At 45.0% G+C, this 27,394-nt stretch overlaps 2 protein-coding genes and 1 long non-coding RNA gene across 4 annotated transcripts; 1 reads left to right on the forward strand and 2 right to left on the reverse strand.

The window, feature by feature from the left end:
* Nucleotides 1-493: 493 nt before the first annotated feature.
* On the reverse strand, nucleotides 494-3,467 carry LOC132449620 (uncharacterized). Of its 2 annotated transcripts, XR_009523615.1 has the most exons (5): nucleotides 3,321-3,467; nucleotides 2,447-2,614; nucleotides 2,021-2,128; nucleotides 886-1,912; nucleotides 494-574 (listed from the first exon to the last, which is right to left on the reverse strand). XR_009523615.1 is itself a non-coding variant. In XM_060041355.1 (4 exons), exons 1-4 carry the CDS (start codon nucleotides 3,433-3,435, stop codon nucleotides 1,695-1,697), a joined length of 609 nt encoding a protein of 202 aa, XP_059897338.1. In that variant the 5' UTR covers nucleotides 3,436-3,467; the 3' UTR covers nucleotides 713-1,694. The 2 variants fall into 2 exon arrangements, 1 of the variants encoding a protein (XP_059897338.1); XM_060041355.1 differs by lacking the exon at nucleotides 494-574 and having other exon boundaries at nucleotides 713-1,912.
* A 4,979-nt stretch (nucleotides 3,468-8,446) lies between these two features.
* On the reverse strand, nucleotides 8,447-23,739 carry LOC132450271 (mucin-3B-like). Its single transcript, XM_060042346.1, has 11 exons — nucleotides 23,404-23,739; nucleotides 20,857-20,946; nucleotides 20,076-20,186; nucleotides 17,983-18,031; nucleotides 16,993-17,130; nucleotides 16,691-16,855; nucleotides 14,067-14,219; nucleotides 13,340-13,507; nucleotides 12,816-13,028; nucleotides 12,555-12,707; nucleotides 8,447-8,580 (listed from the first exon to the last, which is right to left on the reverse strand). Exons 3-11 carry the CDS (start codon nucleotides 20,178-20,180, stop codon nucleotides 8,447-8,449), a joined length of 1,278 nt encoding a protein of 425 aa, XP_059898329.1. The 5' UTR covers nucleotides 20,181-20,186; nucleotides 20,857-20,946; nucleotides 23,404-23,739.
* Nucleotides 23,740-26,259: 2,520 nt separating this feature from the next.
* On the forward strand, nucleotides 26,260-27,215 carry LOC132449956 (uncharacterized). The gene is made up of 2 exons (XR_009523715.1): nucleotides 26,260-26,687; nucleotides 26,754-27,215. It is a non-coding gene; the product is annotated as an uncharacterized LOC132449956 (long non-coding RNA).
* Nucleotides 27,216-27,394: the final 179 nt, after the last annotated feature.

The following is a 27,394-nucleotide window of genomic DNA, read 5'->3' on the forward strand; positions in this document are numbered from 1 at the left end:
CGTCAAACATAATAGACAAGCAAATACAGGATACTTCAAACCTGTGACCCAGTCAACTGCAAAGAGCAATAAAACAACATTGGCAGAACTTTGTGTTCACCTGTGGTGATGTTGACCTCCGAGATCAGTATGTTGCTGTCGATGGGGAAGGGGTAGCTGATGTTATCCAGGATAATCCTCAGTTCCTCTATCACTGTAACATTTGTGGTTTGCAGCTCGATAGTAGTCAGGTACTCATAGACCACTGGAGGACCTGCAGTGAGAACAGGTGCATCATGGGAAAGTATCCATTTCAAATACATTAGGTTAGAACAGGTTTATTTGAAGTTTGCCAGGAAGCCAACTCTTTTCTAAGCCCTACTTGTTGATGGAGTTGGAGAAGTGATTGATGGAGGTGGAGAAGTGGTTGATGGAGGTGGAGAAGTGATTGATGGAGCTGGAGAAGTGGTTGATGGAGGTAGAGAAGTGGTTGATGGAGGTGGAGAAGTGGTTGATGGAGGTGGAGAAGTGGTAGATGGAGGTGTAGAAGTGGTGAACGGAGGTGCAGAAGTCGTGAAAGGACAAGTTGTATTGACTGTTTGGAGACAAAAGTCAAGTTCATAGTTTAAATAAACACAAAGCTATTCACCTCATAACTTGCTGACATCAAGAAGCAAATCATCAAAACACATTCTAAAGTGCTTCGAAAATAATGACTTCTATAAATGGGAGGGAGTCTTTAAAGTTAGTGATTTAACCATGTCTATTGTTTGATCAATCCCAGTATGGGTCAATACTCTTACATTAAGGACTCAGGAGAATTGAGGCCTTGTAGAGTGTCACAGCTTCAGATTCTTGGCTGTATCCACAGTTTTACGTCAACTGTGACCAGACATGAGAACGTACTGAGTTGGGAGAGCTGGCAGTATTCTTCATCAGGGGGAAGGGCATTGATGCATCCACACGTCTCATCAGTGATGTTGTCACATGACCCATGCAGAAGACACTTGTCACATGGCCAGCGATACGGATCCTCACATGTGCATTGGAAACCAGCCCCGAATGGAGAGCAAACTGAGGACAGATAAACACAAACAATGTTCCGGAAAAATTGGTCCAAATGACACACTTTGTGGATGACGGTTAACATTTGTGATAGAAAGGCAGGATCAGTCTTTCCAAGAATTTGTCATTTTGCATTCTTACAATTCAGAGGGAATTGACAAATCTATGTGGATTAGTGGTACCTTCTAAATATGTTCACTCAATGCAACATTTGAGCAGATTTGACCAATTGTTGAACTTTCCCGCCAGTTTGACCAATCATCGCATTTCTACAAAATTAAGGTGATGCATGTTTACCTTCTCCTTCACTTGTTTATGGGGTTTAGGAATATTGCACTTATATTTCAAGTGATACACTTTTTAAAATTTGTTTCATTCTTACTGGAAGTCTTGTCTATAGCTTGAATGACATTTTATCCATTATTCCATCTCAAAGGTTCATGCATATGTTCCTGATTCCCACAACCTTAGGGCTAAAAACATAAAAAAATATCCACAAATTGTGCAGCATCTTCTTCAGAAGAGCTGCCTTCAAATCGTGCATTTTTGGTCACAACAGTCACATAAGATCTCAGCAAAATCCAGCGGAAACTGTTCAATACAGTCATAACACATCGTCAAACATGATGGACAAGCAAATACAGGATACTTCAAACCTGTGACCCAGTCATCTGCAAAGAGCGATAACACAACATTGGCAGAACTTTGTGTTCACCTGTGGTGATGTTGACCTCAGAGATCAGTATGTTGCTGTCGATGGGGAAGGGGTAGCTGATGTTATCCAGGATAATCCTCAGTTCCTCTATCACTGTAACATTTGTGGTTTGCAACTCGATAGTAGTCAGGTACTCATAGACCACTGGAGGACCTGCAGTGAGAACAGGTGCATCATGGGAAAGTATCCATTTCAAATACATTAGGTTAGAACGGGTGTACTTGATGTTTGCCAGGAAGCCAACTCTTTTCAAAGCCCTACTTGTTGATGGAGGTGGAGAAGTGGTAGATGGAGGTTGAGAAGTGGTTGATGGAGGTGTAGAAGTGGTGAACGGAGGTGCAGAAGTCGTGATAGGACAAGTTGTATTGACTGTTTGGAGACAAAAGTCAAGTTCATAGTTTACGTAAACGTTTAACACAAAGTTATTCACCTCATAACTTGTTGACATTAGGAAGCAAATTATCACAACACATTATAAAGTGCTTCTAAAATAATGACTTCTATAAATGGGAGGGAGTCTTTAAAGTTAGTGATTTAACCATGTCTATTGTTTGATCAATCCCAGTATGGGTCAATACTCTTACATTAAGTACTCAGGAGAATTGAAGCCTTGTACAGTGTCACAGCTTCAGATTCTTGGCTGTATCCACAGTTTTACGTCAACTGTGACCAGATATGAGAACGTACTGAGTTGGGAGAGCTGGCAGTATTCTTCATCAGGGGGAAGGGCATTGATGCATCCACACGTCTCATCAGTGATGTTGTCACATGACCCATGCAGAAGACACTTGTCACATGGCCAGCGATACGGATCCTCACATGTGCATTGGAACCCAGCCCCGAATGGAGAGCAAACTGAGGACAGAAAAACACAAACAATGTTCCGGAAAACGTGGTCCAAATGATACACTTTGTGGATGACGGTTAACATTTGTGATAGAAAGGTGGGATCAGTCTTTCCAAGAATTTGTCATTTTGCATTCTTTCAATTCAGAGGGAATAGACCAATCTATGTGGATTAGTGGTACCTTCTAAATATGTTCACTCAATGCAATATTTGAGCAAATTTGACCAATTGTTGAACTTTCCCGCCAGTTTGACCAATCATCGCACTTCTACATAATTAAGGTGATGTATGTTTACCTTCTCCTTTACTTGTTTATGGGGTTTAGGAATATTGCACTTATATTTCAAGTGATACACCTTTTAAAATTTGTTTCATTCTTACTGGAAGACTTGTCTATAGCTTGAATGACATTTTATCCATTATTCCATCTCAAAGGTTTATGCATATGTTCCTGATTCCCACAACCTTAGGGCTAAAAACATAAAAAAATATCCACAAATCGCGCAGCATCTTATTCAGAAGAGCTGCCTTTAAATCGTGCATTTTTGGTCACAACAGTCACAAAAGATCTCAGCAAAATCCAGCAGAAATTGTTCAATACAGTCATAACACATCGTCAAACATGATGGACAAGCAAATACAGGATACTTCAAACCTGTGACCCAGTCATCTGCAAAGAGCGATAACACAACATTGGCAGAACTTTGTGTTCACCTGTGGTGATGTTGACCTCAGAGATCAGTATGTTGCTGTCGATGGGGAAGGGGTAGCTGATGTTATCCAGGATAATCCTCAGTTCCTCTATCACTGTAACATTTGTGGTTTGCATCTCGATAGTAGTCAGGTACTCATAGACCAGTGGAGGACCTGCAGTGAGAACAGGTGCATCATGGGAAAGTATCCATTTCAAATACATTAGGTTAGAACGGGTGTATTTGATGTTTGCCAGGAAGCCAACTCTTTTCAAAGCCCTACTTGTTGATGGAGGTGGAGAAGTGATTGATGGATTTGGAGAAGTGATTGATGGAGATGGAGAAGTGGTTGATGGAGGTGGAGAAGTGGTTGATGGAGGTGGAGAAGTGGTAGATGGAGGTGGAGAAGTGGTTGATGGAGGTGGAGAAGTGGTTGATGGAGGTGCAGAAGTTGTGGACGGAGGTGCAGAAGTCGTGATAGGACAAGTTGTATTGTCTGTTTGGAGACAAAAGTCAAGTTCATAGTTTACATAAACGTTTAACACAAAGTTATTCACCTCATAACTTGCTGACATTAGGAAGCAAATCATCACAAAACATTATAAAGTGCTTCTTAAATAATGACTTCCATAAATGGGAGGGAGTCTCTAAAGTTAGTGATTCAACCATGTCTATTGTTTGATCAATCCCAGTATGGGTCAATACTCTTACATTAAGTACTCAGGAGAATTGAAGCCTTGTACAGTGTCACAGCTTCAGATTCTTGGCTGTATCCACAGTTTTACGTCAACTGTGACCAGACATGAGAACGTACTGAGTTGGGAGAGCTGGCAGTATTCTTCATCAGGGGGAAGGGCATTGATGCATCCACACGTCTCATCAGTGATGTTGTCACATGACCCATGCAGAAGACACTTGTCACATGGCCAGCGATACGGATCCTCACATGTGCATTGGAACCCAGCCCCGAATGGAGAGCAAACTGAGGACAGAAAAACACAAACAATGTTCCGGAAAACGTGGTCCAAATGATACACTTTGTGGATGACGGTTAACATTTGTAATAGAAAGGTGGGATCAGTCTTTCCAAGAATTTGTCATTTTGCATTCTTTCAATTCAGAGGGAATTGACCAATCTATGTGGATTAGTGGTACCTTCTAAATATGTTCACTCAATGCAACTGTAGGCGCCTAAATGCCTATTCTCTTTATTTAAGTTCATATTTTACAATGACAGTTGGATTTTCATAAGTGAAATAATAGTAAATATAATAATAGTTAATTGTGTTAATTTCGAATGCATAGCATTTTATTTTGTAATTCACTTGCAATGTTTTCGGTGTACGCGCACATGTAATCACTTTATTTTGAAGTGTGACAGTTGGTGTGTGTGTGACAGTTGGTTTTTAACTACCGGTCTTACGGTCAGGATAATAAGCTTGGAGCCACACAGTTTTTTGACCTCTCAATTTCTCTCTCGTTCTCGTACCTCTAATTAGAACCTCATTGTGGAAAAGGATTGTTTTATGTATTTTGCGTTGGACAAGTAAACCCTTTAAAACATCACGTCGTGGTCCGGTGGATTATTATCGTGGATATTGGATGAGGTATGCGTCGAAGGGAAAACGGAGCGTCAAGCTGAAGCTTCACATTAGAAATAATATTGATTTTACATTAGTCAAAAAACTAGCTCTTCATACGGAATAATGGATCTTGGAACGGCCTGACTGAGAAAGGATATTGGACAAAGGAAACGCGGCGCTGAGAGCTCGGTGTTTTACGGAAGAAAATAAAATCCAAGAAGATCCCTTTCGACGGTCCAACCGTCAAAAACCAACTGTAAGTTTTTGCTCCTTTAATTAAGATAGCGCACGATGACGGCACGGACGCTCCCCACGCGCGCGTGTGTATGAGCTACTCGCCCCGACATCAGTCTGCGGACGTCCAAATAAGGAACGGCTTTTAATGCAAGGCTTATTCAGAGGCGCTTGAACATTATCAGCCTACTACTTGTAAAAAATAATAATACCGACACTTGCAATGGATGAACAGGAACTTAAAAAACGACCTGTAAATAGGACTGAGAAGGCTTTGGAAGAAAATAAAGTTAAAGCAGTAAATGCACGAAGGCACAAGCTGTCACAGCTCACTAGCATGAAGAATCAAATCCGGCAATTAATGGAAGATGATGCAAATGTCGACACTGTTAAAAATAAATTGCGCGTTGATTTTAATCATCTGCATCAAGATTTTTGCAACCAAAATTCTTATTTGAAACAACTCATGGCTGAGGATGAGTTTCTGGATGATCAAAAGACTTGGTTTGATCCTAAAAATGAAGCTAATAACACCTTCTTCTGGGAAAGTGAGGAATGGATGAAGGACGTTATGAAACGCTCTGAGCAGGCTGTAGAGTGTGTCATGGAAGAGATGCAATCTGATATTAGATCTAGATCATCAAACCGCTCGACCACTAAACGCAGACAAATTGGAACTGGATCCCAATGTGGAAGCGTCTCATCCTCATCTTCCACAATCAGGATAAAGGCCGAAATGGAACGTGCATCATTGTTGGCAAAGGCTGCAGCTTTAACAGACAAGTTGGCATTAGAAAAGGAAGAAGCGGTTTGGCGTGCGGAAAAAAGATGCAGGGAAGCAGAAGAAAAGTGTCGAGAGGCTGAGTTTGAGGCTGCTATGAAGGCTAGAAAGGAAATGCATGAAATGCAGACAGCGCTCGCTGAATCAGATGCAAAAATCGAAGTTTTGCAAAAATATGAAAACACACAAGTGGAAATGAGCAGCGCAGAAATTGAACAAAAAGGAGAAACTAATGTGAAAACCAGCTTTCAACCACCATTGCAGTTGGTCTCATCACCACCCAAGGTTAAGCACAACATTCTGCCTGCACCACTGGAAAATGCCCCGCCTTCGCCGAACATGGATTGCAACAACGAACGTGTTTTCGATGGCTTCTGCAAAGCCATGTCTCAGCAAGCCAATGTCACAGAATACCTTGTGAAGAATCACAAAGCAGCTTTACTCCCCGATCTCACCATTTCAACATTCCAGGGTGACCCGCTTGAGTATAACACCTTCATCAGATCTATTGAACATGGAATTGAAAGCCGCACTGATGACAACCGTGATCGGCTACAATTTCTGCTGCAGTACACAAGTGGACCACCACATGAGTTGGTTAAGAGCTGCATTCACATGGAACCATCAGCAGGTTATGATAGAGCCAAGAAAATGCTAAAAGAGTTTTTTGGTGACGACTACAAGATAGCTGAGGCCTACATAAATCAAGCTTTGGATTGGCAGACAATCAAGCCAGAGGATGGCAATGCACTACAGTCCTTCGCGTTATTCCTCACAGGCTGCTCCAACACAATGGCAGATATTAGCTACATGGAAGACTTGGACAACACAGCTAACATAAAAGCACTGGCCAACAAGCTTCCATACAGGCTCAAGGAAGCATGGAGAAAGTCTGCCTGCGACCTACAAGAAAAAACAAAGAAACGAGTCAAGTTTAAGGATTTTGTAGACTTTGTCAACAAGCAGGTTAGATATATATTACACCCGCTTTACGGAAACATTCAAGACCCCAACGCAGGCACGAGAAACCCAGTGCGACAGAAGCCAAACCCACAATATACAGAGACACTCAAACCAAGGAAGGTGTTTACAACAACAGTTGTTTCCCCAGAAACCCGAAGAGAAGAGATGGAGAACGACAAACAAGCGACACCAAATGCCCAAATCGTTTCAGTGAACTCCTATGGCAAGCCTTGTCTTTATTGCAAAGAAGAGCAACACAGTCTAACAGTCTGCAGAAAATTAAAGAGCAAGCCACACAAGGAGAAGATTGACTTTTTGAGAAGCAAAGGTTTGTGTTTTGCGTGTTTGAAACATGGTCACATGAGCAGCGGCTGTAAGGAGAAGGCTCAATGCCGACAATGCTCCCGACCGCATCCTACCCTGCTGCACATGAACGCTAAATCCTCCAGAGACGAAACAACGAACGAAAGCTGCGATCAACAATCCATATCAAGCGCCCTTGTACAGATGACGGAAACTTTTGGTGTCACAGGGGCCGGTAAGGAAGATTGCTTTCTCTCAATCATTCCGGTGTACGTTAAGGCACAAAAGGGATCCAAGGCAGTGGCGACCTACGCGTTTATGGATCCAGGTAGCTCAGCGACCTTTCCTACAGAGTCACTGATTAACCAACTGAACATGAGTGGACGCAATACAAGCATCTCATTGAGAACAATGGGTAACGAATCTATCGTCAACACCCGCATCGTAACCGGACTGGAAATCAGTAGCCTGGATTGCAACCAGTTTATTGAGCTTGCTGAGGTCTTCTCACAAAAAACCATCCCTGTAACCAAGGATAATATTCCCCACCAAGAGGACGTTAACTGTTGGCCCTACCTTAAAGAGGTGAATCTCCCAACTATTCAAGCAGAGGTTGGGTTACTCATCAGAGCTAACGTTCCCAAGGCAATGGAGCCGTTACAGGTGATCAGCAGTGTGGATGATGGACCATACGCCGTCAGGACAGTATTAGGCTGGACGGTAAACGGACCACTCAGAGGTGGAAGTGATGACACAGAAGCAAACAAAGTGACAGAAATCACAGCAAATCGCATCTCCGTAGCTAAGCTAGAACAGCTTTGGCAGCTGCAGTTCAAGCAGGACTTTCCTGATGCAGGACAAGACGAAGACATCGAAATGTCCAAGGACGATCACCAGTTTATCAACATGGTGTCAGAATCTTCAAAACTTGTGGATAGTCATTACAGCGTCTGTCTTCCAGTGAGGAGCAAGTCCCTGTGCATGCCCAACAACAGAGCGGTCGCGGAGCAACGGGCTTTGAACCTAAAGAAAAGATTCTCTCGAGATGTCAAGTTTTATAAGGAATATGTTGCATTCATGGATGACATTCTCAAGAGGGGCTATGCAGTGAAACTCAACGGTGCCGAGCATAAGCCAACGGAAGGAAGAACCTGGTACCTGCCTCATCACAGAGTCAGACATCCAGTCAAACAAAAGCTACGTGTTGTCTTCGACTGCGGTGCAAGCTTTCAGGGAACATCGCTGAACCAGCAACTCCTGCAGGGACCAGACCTAACGAGCTCGCTACTGGGGGTCCTTACGAGGTTTCGACAAGAGAGTGTGGCTGTTATGGCTGATGTGGAGGCCATGTTCCACCAGATCAGAGTCAGCAATGAAGACACGGATCTCTTCAGGTTCCTCTGGTGGCCCGATGGGAACTACGAGCAAGAGCTGGTTGAACACAAGATGTTGGTCCACATCTTCGGTGCAACATCGTCGCCAAGTGTTGCTAACTTCGCACTGCAGAAATGTGCTACAGATATTGAGGATGACTTCGGTCACGAAACTGCCAAAACAGTCAAGAGAAATTTCTACGTAGACGACTGTCTTAAGTCAACAACTGATGAAGATACGGCAATTAAGCTTTGTGCCGACCTGAGGAGCATGCTGGCAAGAGGTGGATTTCGACTGACGAAATGGTCGAGCAACAGCCGTAAGTTTCTCAGTTCAATTCCCGAAGAAGAAAAGGCAAAGGGTTTTCAGGATCTGGACTTTGATGAAGATAACCTTCCAATGGAGAGAGCATTGGGAATCCAGTGGTGTGCCGAATCAGATCAGTTCAAGTTCAAGATAAACCTCAAAGATCGACCACACACTAGGAGAGGCCTGCTTTCCCTCGTCAGTTCCATCTTTGATCCGCTTGGCTTTGTCGCTCCAGTGATACTGCCCGCCAAGAAGATCCTTCAGGAATTATGCAGGCAGAAGTTTGGCTGGGATGAAGATCTGCCAGACGAAGTCATCAAGAGCTGTAAAAGATGGATCTCAAGTTTGCAACAGCTCGAGAATTTTGGAGTTGACAGATGCATTAAAACTAAGCAGCTTGGTCCACCTGTCTTCGCACAGCTGCATCACTTCGCGGATGCAAGTGAGGATGCTTATGGAACAACAAGCTATCTCCTACTGCGTACTGCATCTGGAGAAGCTCAATCCACCCTGATGATGGCAAAGGCCAGGGTCGCACCTTTAAAGTCTCCAACCATACCAAGAATGGAGCTAACTGCAGCTACAGTTGCAGTCAAGATGGACAAGATTCTGAAAAAAGAGCTTGAACTGGAACTTCATGAATCAATCTTTTGGACAGATAGCACGGCCGTGCTTGAATACTTGAACAGCGAGCGTACAAGATTCAAGACCTTCGTTGCAAACAGAATATCAGAAATCCTGGAGCACTCACAGACTTCACAGTGGAGATACGTCAATACCACTCTGAATCCCGCTGACCATGTCTCAAGAGGACAGACTGCTGAAGCATTTTTGAAGTTGGGATGCTGGCTTTCAGGACCAGATTTCTTGCTCCATACAGAAGATCAGTGGCCAAATAATCCAGATCCTGGAATGGTTGATATCGACGACTCTGAGGTCAAAAGAGTAGCTCAAGTGCACGTCATTCAGGTGCAAGACTCAACAGATCCAGTGGACCAGTTGATGAGCCACTTCTCATCCTGGACAAAGCTCAAACGTGCTGTTGCCTGGCTTCTGAAGCTGAAAGGGTTGCTTAAAGAGCTGAAAGCAAAGAGAAAGGAACCTAACACATTATGTGGAGAAAGCAAAGTGGAGCAGTTCAAGAAGGCTTACAAAGGAACAAACCTTACATGTGACGATTTGTTAGAAGCTGAAACAGAAATCCTTAAGTACTGTCAGAAGCAAAGATTTGAGGACGACTTGACAATGCTGAAGGAACATCACAGAGTGAAGAAAGGTAGCTCACTTTATAAGCTGAATCCAGTTCTTCAAGAAGGAGTCATGAGGGTTGGAGGAAGGTTGAGCAGAGCGGCGATGCCAGATCATTCTAAACAGCCAGCCATCCTGCCAAAGCATTCACACATCACAAGGCTTGTGTTGAGACACATTCATGACATTACAGCTCACGCCGGAAGGAACCACATGTTGGCCCAACTACGTCAACGGTTCTGGATACCTGGAGCTAATGGAGCCATCAGAACTTTCCTGTCCAAGTGCGTAATCTGTAAGAAGTTACATGGATCAGCTGGAAAACAACTCATGGCAGATCTACCAACATGCAGAGTTCTGCCTGATGAGCCTCCATTCACACGAGTTGGCGTTGATTATTTCGGCCCGTTCCTGGTGAAGAGAGGTAGGGTGCAAGTAAAGAAGTACGGTGTCATCTTTACCTGTCTCGCCATACGAGCTGTGCATCTAGAAGTTGCCACTTCTCTTGACACTGATGCATGCCTCAACGCAATTAGGAGGTTCATTGCCAGAAGAGGACAAGTCAGAGAGATGTACTCGGATAACGGAACCAACTTTCGGTCGGCTGACAGTGAGTTGAAGAAATCAATCAAAGAATGGAATACCAGCCAGATCGTAAACAAAATGCAACACCAAGGTGTTCAGTGGCACTTCAATCCTCCAGCAGGGTCGCACCATGGAGGAAGCTGGGAGCGGTTGATCCGTTCAGTGAGAAAGATTCTGAACGTCACCGTGAAGGAACAACTTTTGGATGAAGAAGGTCTCCATACGTTGCTGTGTGAGGCTGAGGCTGTCATAAACAGCAGGCCCATCACAAAGCCATCTTCAGACCTCAACGATTTAGAGGCCTTAACACCCAATCACCTGTTGTTACTCAAGGTCAAGCCCGAGTTACCTCCAGGAGTATTCAACAAGGACGATCAATATGCTAACCGCAGATGGAGACAGGTCCAGTATCTTTCGGACGTCTTCTGGAAACGTTGGTGCAAGGAGTACCTGACACAGCTTCAAGAACGCCAACGGTGGTCCACTCCTGGAAGAAACTTCTGCGTCGGCGATGTGGTGCTGATTGTGGACGACACATCTCCCAGAAATTCATGGCCTCTTGGGAGGATCCTGGAGACTTTTCCGGACAAGAAAGGCTTTGTCCGTCAGGTTAAAGTCAAGACCAAGACCAATGAGCTTTGTCGCCCGATAACAAAGCTATGTTTGCTCCAAGAGTCGGATGACAATAATGGACTGTTCTAAAGACTGTTCTGAAGTCAAGTCCTCATGCCATGGAGTGAAGAACAAGATGATATCCTTTGATGTTCGTGTTCAATATAATATGTATCATACCATGCAGGCTCCTTTAATTTAATCCGAGTTATTTGGGTAATTGTTTCAAAGAGATTGATAACAATTAGGGGCCGGTAATGTAGGCGCCTAAATGCCTATTCGCTTTATTTAAGTTCATATTTTACAATGACAGTTGGATTTTCATAAGTGAAATAATAGTAAATATAATAATAGTTAATTGTGTTAATTTCGAATGCATAGCATTTTATTTTGTAATTCACTTGCAATGTTTTCGGTGTACGCGCACATTTAATCACTTTATTTTGAAGTGTGACAGTTGGTGTGTGTGTGACAGTTGGTTTTTAACTACCGGTCTTACGGTCAGGATAATAAGCTTGGAGCCACACAGTTTTTTGACCTCTCAATTTCTCTCTCGTTCTCGTACCTCTAATTAGAACCTCATTGTGGAAAAGGATTGTTTTATGTATTTTGCGTTGGACAAGTAAACCCTTTAAAACATCACGTCGTGGTCCGGTGGATTATTATCGTGGATATTGGATGAGGTGTGCGTCGAAGGGAAAACGGAGCGTCAAGCTGAAGCTTCACATTAGAAATAATATTGATTTTACAGCAACATTTGAGCAAATTTGACCAATTGTTGAACTTTCCCGCCAGTTTGACCAATCATCGCACTTCTACATAATTAAGGTGATGTATGTTTACCTTCTCCTTTACTTGTTTATGGGGTTTAGGAATATTGCACTTATATTTCAAGTGATACACCTTTTAAAATTTGTTTCATTCTTACTGGAAGACTTGTCTATAGCTTGAATAACATTTTATCCATTATTCCATCTCAAAGGTTTATGCATATGTTCCTGATTCCCACAACCTTAGGGCTAAAAACATTAAAAAAAAATATCCACAAATTGGGCAGCATTTTCTTCAGAAGAGCTGCCTTAAAAGCGTGCATTTATGGTCACATCAGTCACAAAACTTCACAGCAAAATCCAGCAGAAACGGTTCAATGCAGTCATAACAAATCGTCAAACATAATAGACAAGCAAATACAGGATACTTCAAACCTGTGACCCAGTCAACTGCAAAGAGCAATAAAACAACATTGGCAGAACTTTGTGTTCACCTGTGGTGATGTTGACCTCAGAGATCAGTATGTTGCTGTCGATGGGGAAGGGGTAGCTGATGTTATCCAGGATAATCCTCAGTTCCTCTATCACTGTAACATTTGTGGTTTGCAGCTCGATAGTAGTCAGGTACTCATAGACCACTGGAGGACCTGCAGTGAGAACAGGTGCATCATGGGAAAGTATCCATTTAAAATACATTAGGTTAGAACAGGTTTATTTGAAGTTTGCCAGGAAGCCAACTCTTTTCTAAGCCCTACTTGTTGATGGAGTTGGAGAAGTGATTGATGGAGCTGGAGAAGTCGTTGATGGAGGTGGAGAAGTGGTTGATGGAGGTAGAGTAGTGGTTGACGGAGGTGGAGAAGTGGTTGATGGAGGTGGAGAAGTGGTAGATGGAGGTGGAGAAGTGGTAGATGGAGGTGGAGAAGTGGTGGACGGAGGTACAGAAGTCGTGAAAGGACAAGTTGTATTGACTGTTTGGAGACAAAAGTCAAGTTCATAGTTTAAATAAACACAAAGCTATTCACCTCATAACTTGCTGACATCAAGAAGCAAATCATCAAAACACATTCTAAAGTGCTTCGAAAATAATGACTTCTATAAATGGGAGGGAGTCTTTAAAGTTAGTGATTTAACCATGTCTATTGTTTGATCAATCCCAGTATGGGTCAATACTCTTACATTAAGGACTCAGGAGAATTGAGGCCTTGTAGAGTGTCACAGGTTCAGATTCTTGGCTGTATCCACAGTTTTACGTCAACTGTGACCAGACATGAGGACGTACTGAGTTGGGAGAGCTGGCAGTATTCTTCATCAGGGGGAAGGGCATTGATGCATCCACACGTCTCATCAGTGATGTTGTCACATGACCCATGCAGAAGACACTTGTCACATGGCCAGCGATACGGATCCTCACATGTGCATTGGAACCCAGCCCCGAATGGAGAGCAAACTGAGGACAGAAAAACACAACATTTCCATTTATGTTGGAAAGCCGTTATGTAATTGTAACATCTGACGTCAAGTGAAAACATTTTGCTTAAAATATTAACAGTTCCCTCTTAACTCAGTCACAAGACACAGAGTCAGTAACGGCCTGGCACCTGGGGGGAGGGTGGAGGCCTGGGGGGAGGGTGGAGGCCTGGGGGGAGGGTGGAGGCCTGGCCCCTGGGGGGAGGGCGGAGGCCTGGCCCCTGGGGGGAGGGTGGAGGCTTGGCCCCTGGGGGGAGGGCCGAGGCCTGGCCCCTGGGGGGAGGGCCGAGGCCTGGCCCCTGGGGGGAGGGCGGAGGCCTGGCCCCTGGGGGGAGGGCGGAGGCCTGGCCCCTGGGGGGAGGGTGGAGGCCAGGCCCCTGGGGGGAGGGTGGAGGGTGGAGGCCAGGCCCCTGGGGGGAGGGTGGAGGGTGGAGGCCAGGCCCCTGGGGGGAGGGTGGAGGGTGGAGGCCAGGGGGAGGGTGGAGGCCTGGCCCTGGGGGGAGGGTGGAGGCCTGGCCCCTGGGGGAGGGTGGAGGTACCTGTGGTGATGTTGATGTCCGTGATCTCGACAGCAGGACTGAGGGCCAGCGGGAAGCTGCTGTTCTCCAGCCGGGCGCGGAGAGTCTCCAGGGTGGCCAGGTCTATGAGGTGGAGCTCCACCACCACCTCCAACACCACCTCCGCCTGCAGTGCTGCAGCCACAACACACACTTAGAACGGGTTCTGTGTCCTCGGCCACACCCTCCTACGCCCAGTACAATGGACCATCACCCTCAGCGTACGGAACCAGGGGGAAGGAGACTGGAACCAGGGGGAAGGAGACAGGAACCAGGGGACAGGAACCAGGAGGAAGGAGACAGGAACCAGGGGGAAGGAGACAGGAACCAGGGGACAGGAACCAGGAGGAAGGAGACAGGAACCAGGGGGAAGGAGACAAGAACCAGGGGGGAGGAGACAGGAACCAGGAGGAAGGAGACAGGAACCAGGGGGAAGGAGACAGGAACCAGGAGGAAGGAGACAGGAACCAGGGGGAAGGAGACAGGAACCAGGGGGACAGGAACCAGGAGGAAGGAGACAGGAACCAGGGGGAAGGAGACAGGAACCAGGGGACAGGAACCAGGAGGAAGGAGACAGGAACCAGGGGGAAGGAGACAAGAACCAGGGGGGAGGAGACAGGAACCAGGAGGAAGGAGACAGGAACCAGGGGGAAGGAGACAGGAACCAGGAGGAAGGAGACAGGAACCAGGAGGAAGGAGACAGGAACCAGGAGGGAGGAACCAGGAGGAAGGAGACAGGAACCAGGAGGAAGGAGACAGGAACCAGGGGGAAGGAGACAGGAGGGAGGAGACGGGAACCAGGGGGAAGGAGACAGGAACCAGGAGGGAGGAGACAGGAACCAGGAGGGAGGAGACAGGAACCAGGGGGAAGGAGACAGGAGGGAGGAGACAGGAACCAGGAGGAAGGAGACAGGAACCAGGAGGAAGGAGACAGGAACCAGGGGGAAGCAGACGGGAGGGAGGAGACAGGAACCAGGGGGAAGGAGACAGGAGGGAGGAGACAGGAACCAGGAGGGAGGGGACAGGAACCAGGAGGGAGGGGACAGGAACCAGGAGGGAGGAAACAGGAACCAGGAGGGAGGAGACAGGAACCAGGAGGAAGTAGACAGGGACCAGGAGGGAGGAGACAGGAACCAGATGGTAGGAGATGGAAATTAGAGGAAATATTAATTTAGGAAATATGAACCAGGAGCTAGTACATTGGAACGAGGAGGTAGGTGATCAGAACCGGATTAGATGAGGCAGTAAACGATCAGATCTCATTTTAGGGCGTAAGTGATCCCCATTGTAAAAGGACAAGCACAATACATTGACTCCTCTGTTTACATTCCTAGAGGCCTTGGCTGAACACGCCCTCTCTCTAACTGGAAGCCAATGATTAACCCCTGGCACTTCCTCAAGAACTCAGCTCTTATTGTGTTAGAGACACATGGGTTACATTGGTTACATATATTGGTTAATTAATTTCAATCTCTATTCTATACTCACTACAAACTAGTTTCTGTCTCTAGGTTCACTATCGACGTGTTTCTGTCTCTAGGTTCACTATAGACGTGTTTCTGTCTCTAGGTTCATTATAGACGTGTTTCTGTCTCTAGGTTCACTATAGACGTGTTTCTGTCTCTAGGTTCACTATAGACGTGTTTCTGTCTCTAGGTTCACTATAGACGTGTTTCTGTCTCTAGGTTCACTATAGACGTGTTTCTGTCTCTAGGTTCACTAGAGACGTGTTTCTGTCTCTAGGTTCACTATAGACGTGTTTCTGTCTCTAGGTTCACTAGAGACGTGTTTCTGTCTCTAGGTTCACTATAGACGTGTTTCTGTCTCTAGGTTCACTATAGACGTGTTTCTGTCTCTAGGTTCACTATAGACGTGTTTCTGTCTCTAGGTTCACTATAGACGTGTTTCTGTCTCTAGGTTCACTATAGACGTGTTTCTGTCTCTAGGTTCACTATAGACGTGTTTCTGTCTCTAGGTTCACTATAGACGTGTTTCTGTCTCTAGGTTCACTATAGACGTGTTTCTGTCTCTAGGTTCACTATAGACGTGTTTCTGTCTCTTGGTTCACTATAGACGTGTTTCTGTCTCTAGGTTCACTATAGCAGTGCCTCTGTTTGGAGATGCTGTGTTCTGTGTGTGTGGATGAGGGCTGGGTTGGGCAGCCTCTCCTGGCCTGAGGCAGACCGATCGGACTCTGGCGCTGGGTGAGGCTGCACACCGGTTGCGCGTTGTGGATTCAATGTGCACAAGTTAAACCAGCCATCACCACACTCACTTGGGAGACTTCCTGCATTGATACATGGAAGTCGGCTTAGCTCAGAAGATTGAGCGGGTCGGCTGGTAACCGGAAGGTCGCTGGTTCGATCCCCGGCTGCTCCTCGCTGAGTGTCGAGGTGTTCATGAGCGAGACGCCTCACCCTGACTGCTCCCGTTGAGCTGGCTGTCGCCCTGCGTGGTCGACTCCGGCGTCGGCGTGTGAATGTGTGCAATGACCCATAGTCGCTTTGGTCGCCAATAAATCGGTTCTGTCTGGAGGAGCCCAGGCCTCAGTGGCAGGACCCACGGTTTGTTACACACGGGTAATGGGAGGGGGGGGTGCAGCTCACATTCGATTGGTTGACAGGACTGCCCGTCGGCGGGGCGGCCGTTGATGCAGGTGCAGACACCCTCGGCGATGACATCACAGGCGCCGTGGGCCAGGCAGCTCTCGATTGGCCAGGCGAACCCTTCCTGGCAGCGGCACTGCTCACCCGCGCCCACCGGCGTGCATGCTGCGGACAGTAAACAAACCTTGTCATGGCAGCTGCCGGGTGAGGTAGGGGCTTTCAATAAGAGCGAGAACGACATGAAGAATGATGTCAATACTGGTGTACTGTTCTTGTGATCAGTGGTCTCACATGGGTCCTACCTGTGGTGACCTGAATCTGGCTGATCTGGGTAATGTTGTTGAGTTGGACCGGGAGGCTGATGTTGTTCAGTGCGGCTATGAGGCCGGAGGAACCGTTCACTTCGATGTCGATCACGTACGTCCAGTTAAACGTCGCCTCTGCAGGGGTTAGAGGTCAAGTAGGAGCCTCTCGTGATGCTGTTCTAGTTCAGTCTCTAATGAGGCTGTATTAGACCGCAGAACAGCATCGTTAGAGGCTGTAGTAGAACAGCGTCATCAGAGGCTGTAGTAGAACAGCGTCATTAGAGGCTGAACTAGAACAGCGTCATTAGAAGCTGAACTAGAACAGCGTCATTAGAGGCTGTAGTAGAACAGTGTCATTAGAGGCTGAACTAGAACAGCGTCATTAGAGGCTGAACTAGAACAGCGTCATTAGAGGCTGAACTAGAACAGCGTCATTAGAGGCTGAACTAGAACAGCATCATCAGAGGCTGAACTAGAACAGCGTCATTAGAGGCTGTAGTAGAACAGTGTCATTAGAGGCTGAACTAGAACAGCGTCATTAGAGGCTGTAGTAGAACAGCCTCATTAGAGGCTGTAGTAGAACAGCGTCATTAGAGGCTGAACTAGAACAGCGTCATTAGAAGCTGAACTAGAACAGCGTCATTAGAGGCTGTAGTAGAACAGTGTCATTAGAGGCTGAACTAGAACAGCGTCATTAGAGGCTGAACTAGAACAGCGTCATTAGAGGCTGAACTAGAACAGCATCATCAGAGGCTGAACTAGAACAGCGTCATTAGAGGCTGTAGTAGAACAGCGTCATTAGAGGCTGAACTAGAACAGCCTCATTAGAGGCTGAACTAGAACAGCATCATTAGAGGCTGAACTAGAACAGCATCATTAGAGGCTGAACTAGAACAGCATCATTAGAGGCTGAACTAGACCATATCAGGTAGGGATAACCAGTTTAATTGCTAACTTAATTTTTGTTATAGTTCTTTGAAGACCAACCATCTGGTGCCGCTCTTTTCTGGCGTAACATCTCTTTCGGAGGAATGTCCTGAGACACATAACACACAGACACAAAGAGGACAGTCCAGTTTAATACCTGGCTAACAACATTCAACACAGACATATGAAATCGGAGACAGTTCAGTCCTGTCCTTTTTGGCTGGTGTTAACAGAAGGAATTTGCATGGAGGTGCAGCATTATCAACAATTTGAAATGGGAGACAGTTTAATAGTTTAACAGTTGGCAGCATAGTGTACACTCTACCTTTGATTTCATGAACTCTCACTCAGATTTTAAAACATACAACACTATCTCTGATCTCATGTACACTGTAGCTCTGATATTACATTCCCTACGTCTGATTTTACAAACACTACCTCTGATTTAAAAAAACAATGTTCCTCTTATCTCCTGAACACAACCCCTGATTTCATAAACACTAAATGATTTAATAAACTCTGTATCTCTGATTTCATAAACACTAAATGATTTAATAAACTCTGTATCTCTGATTTCATAAACACTAAACCTGTGATCTCATAAACACTATACCTCTGATCTCATAAAGACTGTACCTCTGATCTCATGAACACTAAATCTGATTTCATAAACACCACCAATGACTTCCAATGGAGATGAATCATTGAACCCTTTGCCTCTGATTTCATAATCGCTTGTACCTCTGATCTCATATTCACTTGTACCTCTGATCTCATATTCACTTGTACCTCTGATCTCATAATCACTTGTACCTCTGATCTCATATTCACTTGTACCTCTGATCTCATAATCGCTTGTACCTCTGATCTCATAATCACTTGTACCTCTGATCTCATAATCGCTTGTACCTCTGATCTCATGATCGCTTGTACCTCTGATCTCATAATCACTTGTACCTCTGATCTCATAATCACTTGTACCTCTGGTCTCATAGTCACTTGTACCTCTGATCTCATAATCACTTGTACCTCTGATCTCATAATCACTTGTACCTCTGGTCTCATAATCACTTGTACCTCTGATCTCATAATCACTTGTATCTCTGGTCTCATAATCACTTGTACCTCTGATCTCATAATCACTTGTACCTCTGATCTCATAATCACTTGTACCTCTGATCTCATAATCACTTGTACCTCATCTCATAATCACTTGTACCTCATCTCATAATCACTTGTACCTCTGATCTCATAATCACTTGTACCTCTGATCTCATAATCACTTGTATCTCTGGTCTCATAATCACTTGTACCTCTGGTCTCATAATCACTTGTACCTCTGATCTCATAATCACTTGTACCTCTGGTCTCATAATCACTTGTACCTCTGATCTCATAATCACTTGTACCTCTGATCTCATAATCACTTGTACCTCTGATCTCATAATCACTTGTACCTCTGGTCTCATAATCACTTGTACCTCTGGTCTCATAATCACTTGTACCTCTGATCTCATAATCACTTGTACCTCTGATCTCATAATCACTTGTACCTCTGATCTCATAATCACTTGTACCTCTGGTCTCATAATCACTTGTACCTCTGATCTCATAATCACTTGTACCTCTGATCTCATAATCACTTGTACCTCTGGTCTCATAATCACTTGTACCTCTGATCTCATAATCACTTGTATCTCTGGTCTCATAATCACTTGTACCTCTGATCTCATAATCACTTGTACCTCTGATCTCATAATCACTTGTACCTCTGATCTCATAATCACTTGTACCTCTGGTCTCATAATCACTTGTACCTCTGATCTCATAATCACTTGTACCTCTGGTCTCATAATCACTTGTACCTCTGGTCTCATAATCACTTGTACCTCTGGTCTCATAATCACTTGTACCTCTGATCTCATAATCACTTGTACCTCTGATCTCATAATCACTTGTACCTCTGATCTCATAATCACTTGTACCTCTGATCTCATAATCACTTGTACCTCTGATCTCATAATCACTTGTACCTCTGGTCTCATAATCACTTGTACCTCTGATCTCATAATCACTTGTATCTCTGGTCTCATAATCACTTGTACCTCTGGTCTCATAATCCCTTGTACCTCTGGTCTCATAATCCCTTGTACCTCTGGTCTCCAGCCAGCCAAAGCTGTAAAGGACTCCCTAGACTCCAGGATGAGGTAGAGCAGGAGGAGGCTGCATGCCGACAGCCCCAGGGTCAACGTCGCCATCTCTGTCAGAGGGGGGATGCAGGAAAAACATACCTTTGGTAGCATTTTGATTGTATATTTAACATATTGTAATATGATTCTATAAAACCATAAAACAATAGAATACACCTGTGGGAGTGTGTGTGGAGGATGGGTGGTTTAGACAGCCTCACCTGGCCGAGACTGATTGGGAACGATTCGGATAGCCAGCCCGCCACACACACGCTCGCACACACACTCACTCGATCACTCACACACTCACTCACTCACTCGATCACTCACACACTCACTCGATCACTCACACACTCACTCACTCACTCGATCACTCACACACTCACTCGATCACTCACACACTCACTCGATCACTCACACACTCACTCACTCACTCGATCACTCACTCACTCGATCACTCACACACTCACTCACTCACACACTCACTCGATCACTCACACACTCACTCACTCACTCGATCACTCACTCACTCGATCACTCACACACTCACTCACTCACACACTCACTCGATCACTCACTCACTCACACACTCACTCGATCACTCACACACTCACTCACACACTCATATTCATACACATACATGCACAAATTCTTACACACAGATTCACACCATTATGAGCATGGTATCAATGAATGAGTGATTCTGTCATCATATGTCATCATAGCAGGTGATCGCCATTCTGACCTTTAATGGAGGTTTCTTGGCTGAGGCTTGATCACACCCTCACCATAAGAAGGGAAACACAGAATCAAGAAGCGTCTGCTGGTGGATCTTCTATAGAGAGAGACATAATGTTCATATCAATCATGAGTTGGATTGAGAGTGATCCGAACATTAACTAACGACATACAAATAAAAGTATCGGCAACAATAACTAGCTACTCTCAATAACCAGTCCCTGGTATAAACCAGTTCATCATTAGAACCAGTCCCTCATAATAATAATGGTAGATCAGTTTTTTACAACGCTTTTTTAAATACTCAAAGACGCTTTACAGACGGGAATACATACAGACAGTACAGACACTCAAACAAAAGGAAAAAGAAGAACACCACAACATAGACAACACATTATTAGAGAGAGAGAGAGCATGGAAGATAATAATAACCAGTCCCTCCTAAAAACCAGTCCCTCCTAAAAACCAGTCCCTCCTAAAAACCAGTCCCTCGTAATAACCAGTCCCTCGTAATAACCAGTCCCTCGTAATAACCAGTCCCTCGTAATAACCAGTCCCTCGTAATAACCAGTCCCTCGTAATAACCAGTCCCTCATAATAACCATTCCCTCATTATAACCAGTCACTTGTACTAACCAGTCACTCATAATACCAGTCCCTCCTAATAACGAGTCCCTGGTAATAACCAGTCACTCATAATAACCAGTCCCTCATGATAAAAAGTCATTCAAAATAACCAGAATATCATGTAACCAGTTAACAATGCCATTTCCCAGCCAAACGTCTGTATCCACTTCCAAACTGGGTTAAATTGTTCCTTATATGTATATGTGTTATTATTTATGTATGTATATAAATGTATGAATAAATTATATACCTTTATATATGATATGAATATGTCAGCACAACATTGGGATGAACACATGAGGAGAGATGATGAGTGAAGATCACATGTAAATGAGGACATGAGACAGAGGAGATCCATCGTTATGATGAGGACATGAAACAGGAGATCCAATGTTATGATGAAGACATGAAACAGGAGATTCATTGTTTTTATGTGCAAACATGATAGAGAGCGGATCCATTGTTGTTGTTCTGAGGAAATTACTCAGAGTGAGGTTACGTGGAGGAAATACTCGTTAGAAATAACTTGTTAAATGTACCGATTGATGAGTGACAGGTAATAGATGAGCCAATTAATGTGAATATTTTGTTATAATTAGCTCAAGTCTAGTGCTACAATTTAATATTTTTGATTTTGACATCGACGTTAACCTTACTCTGCTTATTTCAACAATAAATCAGATGCTCTATAGTAGCTAGAGTCTACTTTGACCACAACTTGAGTTCTTACGTTAAAGTAACACGTCTTTTACTTGAGAACAGTGTGTGGCTGCTCTACGCAACTTTCAGGACCTTTATAACACCTTTCCAATAGTGGTATATCACACATCTATCAAATACCTACAGCCTGCGACCGACCTGCCTATCAGGGGCCCTGATCGGGGCCCCTACTCCGAACCTGGGAACCCCAGAGCTAGCAGTCGCAGTCTGCTAGCATGATAGGCTAGCTAGCTGCTACCCGCAGCGGGTTTGAAGTTATTAAGAACAACAGAAACTGTTGTAACCCGATAACCGTGAAGGGCCCGAGTCACAGGTGAGGAGAAAGCTGCCATTGTTAACGTCTCCAAGCCTAGTCTGAGGTTTGGGATGAAGAAGAGAACAAATCACTCTCTCTGTCTCTCTCTGTCTGTCTCTATGTCTCTCTTTGTTTCGCTATTTGTCTATATCTTTCTCCCTCTCTCTCTCTCTCTGTCTCCATGTCTCTCTCACTGTTTGACAATGTCTCTCTTTGTCTATAGATGTTTCTCTCTGTCTCGTCTCCCTCTGTCTCTCCCTCCGTCTCTCCCTCCGTCTCTCCCTCCGTCTCTCCCTCCGTCTCTCTCTCCGTCTCTCTCTCTCTCTCTCTCTCTCTCTCTCTCTCTCTCTCTCTCTCTCTCTCTCTCTCTCTCTCTCTCTCTCTCTCTCTCTCTCTCCTTGTACGTGTAAATATGTGCCTGACATTGAAAGCTTCTAGCTAGGGAGGGATATGAACTCCTAATCTTGGTTCAAACTGATTTGAAGGGTTAGGAAGTACTTCTATCAGACTGAGGTCAAACACTTTTCTTATTTCATGATAACAATCATATTATAATAACAATTATTAACAGCTAATTACGTCTAAATTAATAATAACAATAATCACAATTTCTCTCTCTCTTACACACACGCACACTAACACAAACACACGTACACATTATTACCAAATGATTCTGTAATGTTCAAAGTTATTTACTTGTTAACTTAAATCAAAACTAATAAGTCACATGTTGTCCTGAGATGACCACTACCACCGTCGTCATGACGATGTACACCTGGATGGGGGTCTCTCTGCGACCCCCACTGACCAGTGAACACACTGCACACTTTAAATCAGCGGAACACAGTACTAACAGTCCTGTGATCTCCCATCACAGGAGAGCGCCAGCGAGGAGAACAAAGCATAACTTACCGGCTCCTCGAAGCTGCACGGAGGACTGGATGGTGTGTGGCGGCACACTGTCCACTGAGAGAAACGCCTCCTGAGATACGCTATGCTACGGTTCACACCTGTCGGACTGGTTTATCTGCTCCCCTGCGCTGGAACAGTCCTTCACCGGCTGGGACGGCAGTGTGTGCAGGACCCTGGATATTCCCCTCGCTGGCAGGAATTAAAACCTTTCCAGCACTTCCTGGAGTTAATGTTTTATTGAACTAATCTCAATCATCCGATTGGGGAGATTCCTTTATCCAAAACCAACTCCAACAAAGGATTGTATTACTACAGCCCACTGTAGCACAGAGACTATTACTACCCCTAACTAGTACAGAGACTATTACTACACCACACTGTAGTACAGAGACTATTACTACACCACACTGTAGTACAGAGACTATTACTACACCACACTGTAGTACAGAGACTATTACTACACCACACTGTGGTACAGAGACTATTACTACACCACACTGTAGTACAGAGACTATTACTACACCACACTGTAGTACAGAGACTATTACTACACCACACTGTAGTACAGAGACTATTACTACACCACACTGTAGTACAGAGACTATTACTACACCACACTGTAGTACAGAGACTATTACTACACCACACTGTAGTACAGAGACTATTACTACACCACACTGTGGTACAGAGACTATTACTACACCACACTGTGGTACAGAGACTATTACTACACCACACTGTAGTACAGAGACTATTACTACACCACACTGTAGTACAGAGACTATTACTACACCACACTGTAGTACAGAGACTATTACTACACCACACTGTAGTACAGAGACTATTACTACACCACACTGTAGTACAGAGACTATTACTACACCACACTGTAGTACAGAGACTATTACTACACCACACTGTAGTACAGAGACTATTACTACACCACACTGTAGTACAGAGACTATTACTACACCACACTGTAGTACAGAGACTATTACTACACCACACTGTGGTACAGAGACTATTACTACACCACACTGTGGTACAGAGACTATTACTACACCACACTGTGGTACAGAGACTATTACTACACCACACTGTAGTACAGAGACTATTACTACACCACACTGTAGCACAGAGACTATTACTACACCACACTGTAGCACAGAGACTATTACTACACCACACTGTAGCACAGAGACTATTACTACACCACACTGTGGTGTAGTACTACAGTAAAATCCTGTAGTACTACAATTAAGTAAAGATTATGTAGTAAAGATATTGTTGTTCTACACTCCCATGCACACTGTACACTGTCCCATGTAGCAGAGGGGCTAAAGAGCATGTAGCAGAGAGGCTAAAGAGCATGTAGCAGAGAGGCTAAAGAGCATGTAGCAGAGAGGCTAAAGAGCATGTAGCAGAGAGGCTAAAGAGCATGTAGCAGAGAGGCTAAAGAGCATGTAGCAGAGGGGCTAAAGAGCATGTAGCAGAGGCTAAAGAGCATGTAGCAGAGGGGCTAAAGAGCATGTAGCAGAGAGGCCAAAGAGCATGTAGCAGAGAGGCCAAAGAGCATGTAGCAGAGAGGCCAAAGAGCATGTAGCAGAGAGGCCAAAGAGCATGTAGCAGAGAGGCCAAAGAGCATGTAGCAGAGAGGCCAAAGAGCATGTAGCAGAGAGGCCAAAGAGCATGTAGCAGAGAGGCCAAAGAGCATGTAGCAGAGAGGCCAAAGAGCATGTAGCAGAGAGGCCAAAGAGCATGTAGCAGAGAGGCCAAAGAGCATGTAGCAGAGAGGCCAAAGAGCATGTAGCAGAGAGGCCAAAGAGCATGTAGCAGAGAGGCCAAAGAGCATGTAGCAGAGGCCAAAGAGCATGTAGCAGAGAGGCCAAAGAGCATGTAGCAGAGAGGCCAAAGAGCATGTAGCAGAGAGGCCAAAGAGCATGTAGCAGAGAGGCCAAAGAGCATGTAGCAGAGAGGCTAAAGAGCATGTAGCAGAGAGGCTAAAGAGCATGTAGCAGAGAGGCTAAAGAGCATGTAGCAGAGGGGCCAAAGAGCATGTAGCAGAGGGGCCAAAGAGCATGTAGCAGAGGGGCCAAAGAGCATGTAGCAGAGAGGCCAAAGAGCATGTAGCAGAGAGGCTAAAGAGCATGTAGCAGAGAGGCTAAAGAGCATGTAGCAGAGAGGCTAAAGAGCATGTAGCAGAGAGGCTAACATGATTTATAACTGTTTCAGGGTAACGTCAACTTGTGCATAGAACGGATGTCAATCAATCAAAAAGGCGTTTAAAGGCATCATGGTGGATATTCCTCGCTGTAATTGATTGAACATTGGAGTCCAGCGGTGTCTATGAATGAGAACACACAGTCAGCCAGTGTTTAGCTCTTTAATAATAAGGAGAACATTTGCATGGTAGTAAACATTCTGGTTCCACACTCGGTGAGACCGGCAGAGAGACGCTACAGGCCTCCAGTCTCGCTCACAATCACTTGGTATAAAACACACGCGCTCACACTCCCATCTCCATGGAGACGTCCTCACCGCACACAGCCAACACTGTCGCCTTGCCGACCAGCGTCTACGTCAGGTCCAACCGTCCGGGCCGGGTACTCTGCTCGTCGCCCCAGCTTATGATGGAGGGGTCCCCTTTAAACTGGTGTGAGCCCAGGGGGCGTGGCCCACCAGGGGGCGTGGCCCACCAGGGGGCGTGGCCCACCAGGGGGCGTGGCCCACCAGGGGGCGTGGCCCATCAGGTGGGACCACTCAGGGGGTGTGTCACACCAGGGGGCGTGGCCCATCAGGTGTGACCACTCAGGGGGCGTGTCACACCAGGGGGCGTGGCCCATCAGGTGTGACCACTCAGGGGGCGTGGGCCATCAGGTGTGCCCCCCTCCAGGGATGAAGCACCTGAAAGTATGATAATGGTTTGATGAAGGTTTGATAAAAGTTTGATGAAGGTATGACAAAAGTTTGATGAAGGTTTGATGAAGGTACGATAGAGGTTTGATGACGGTATGATTAAGGTTTGATGAAGGTACGATAGAGGTTTGATTACGGTATGATGAAGGTATGATTAAGGTTTGATAAAGGTTTGATGAAGGTTTGATGAAGGTACGATAAAGGTTTGATGAAGGTTTGATGAAGGTACGATAGAGGTTTGATTACGGTTTGATGAAGGTACGATAGATGTTTGATGAAGGTTTGATTAAGGTTTGATTAAATTTTGATGAAGGTATGATTACGGTTTTATTAAGGTATGATTACAGTTTGATGAAGGTACGATAAAGGTTTGATGAAGGTTTATATAAGGTATGATTAAGGTTTGATGAGGGTTTGATTAAGGTTTGACAAAGGTTTGATGAAGGTTTGATGCAGTCCAGAGGTTTGTACAGTCTAAACCCTACGTGGGCATGGGGCTGTCTGCAGGCATGCTCTCTGAACGTGGAAGAATCATGGGTTTTCTGGAACATGAAAGTTCCTGGACCTCTTCAGCCCAAAGAGGTTTCCAGGTAGTGCTCTATACGTTAATGCCTATGGAGCACGACAGACGAGACGCATCACTGCAGCGGAGAGTCCGCTGCACTACAAAAGACAGAACTGAACGGGACTAATCATGAATGTAAAAAACATACACAACAAATCATGTCAGTTAACAGCATTTCAGATTCAAAAAACTAACGGATTAGACACGTTTCTGTTTTTGAAGAAAAAAACTATTAGTGCATCGCTATGCGTACATTTCAACGCTGCTTCACTGCTGGAAAAGAAATAGATTGTTTTACATTTCTAACTTTAAAAAACTCCAGTACTTGGCTCCCAAATGTCCAAAAACACTTTATCATCGCTACATTGCCGTGGCACAAAGGTGTATTGAGCAGTACCATTATGATTATTAATATTATTATTAGAAGTAGCAGTAGCAGGATTAGTAGTTGTACTAGCAGTAGTATTAGTGGTGGGGGTGTTCTGTCCACGATGCCAACACGAAAGCAGT

Source organism: Gadus macrocephalus, chromosome 21, assembly GCF_031168955.1.
Source record: "Gadus macrocephalus chromosome 21, ASM3116895v1".
Lineage (NCBI taxonomy): Eukaryota > Metazoa > Chordata > Actinopteri > Gadiformes > Gadidae > Gadus > Gadus macrocephalus.

Bases quoted from the DNA above. Each gene is read 5' to 3' on its own strand.
- LOC132449620 (XM_060041355.1), bottom strand. From the start codon at position 3,435: ATGCAAACCACAAATGTTACAGTGATAGAGGAACTGAGGATTATCCTG. The intron at 2,615-3,320 runs GTGAACACAAAG...TTCTGTCCTCAG, and splicing joins TGAGGTCAACATCACCACAG to TTTGCTCTCCATTCGGGGCT. The intron at 2,129-2,446 runs GTACGTTCTCAT...GTCTCCAAACAG, and splicing joins CTGCCAGCTCTCCCAACTCA to TCAATACAACTTGTCCTATC.
- LOC132450271 (XM_060042346.1), bottom strand. From the start codon at position 20,180: ATGGCGACGTTGACCCTGGGGCTGTCGGCATGCAGCCTCCTCCTGCTC. The intron at 12,708-12,815 runs GTAGGGCTTAGA...TTCTCACTGCAG, and splicing joins TTCTCCAACTCCATCAACAA to GTCCTCCAGTGGTCTATGAG. The intron at 8,581-12,554 runs GTGAACACAAAG...TCTTGCTCGTAG, and splicing joins TGAGGTCAACATCACCACAG to TTCCCATCGGGCCACCAGAG.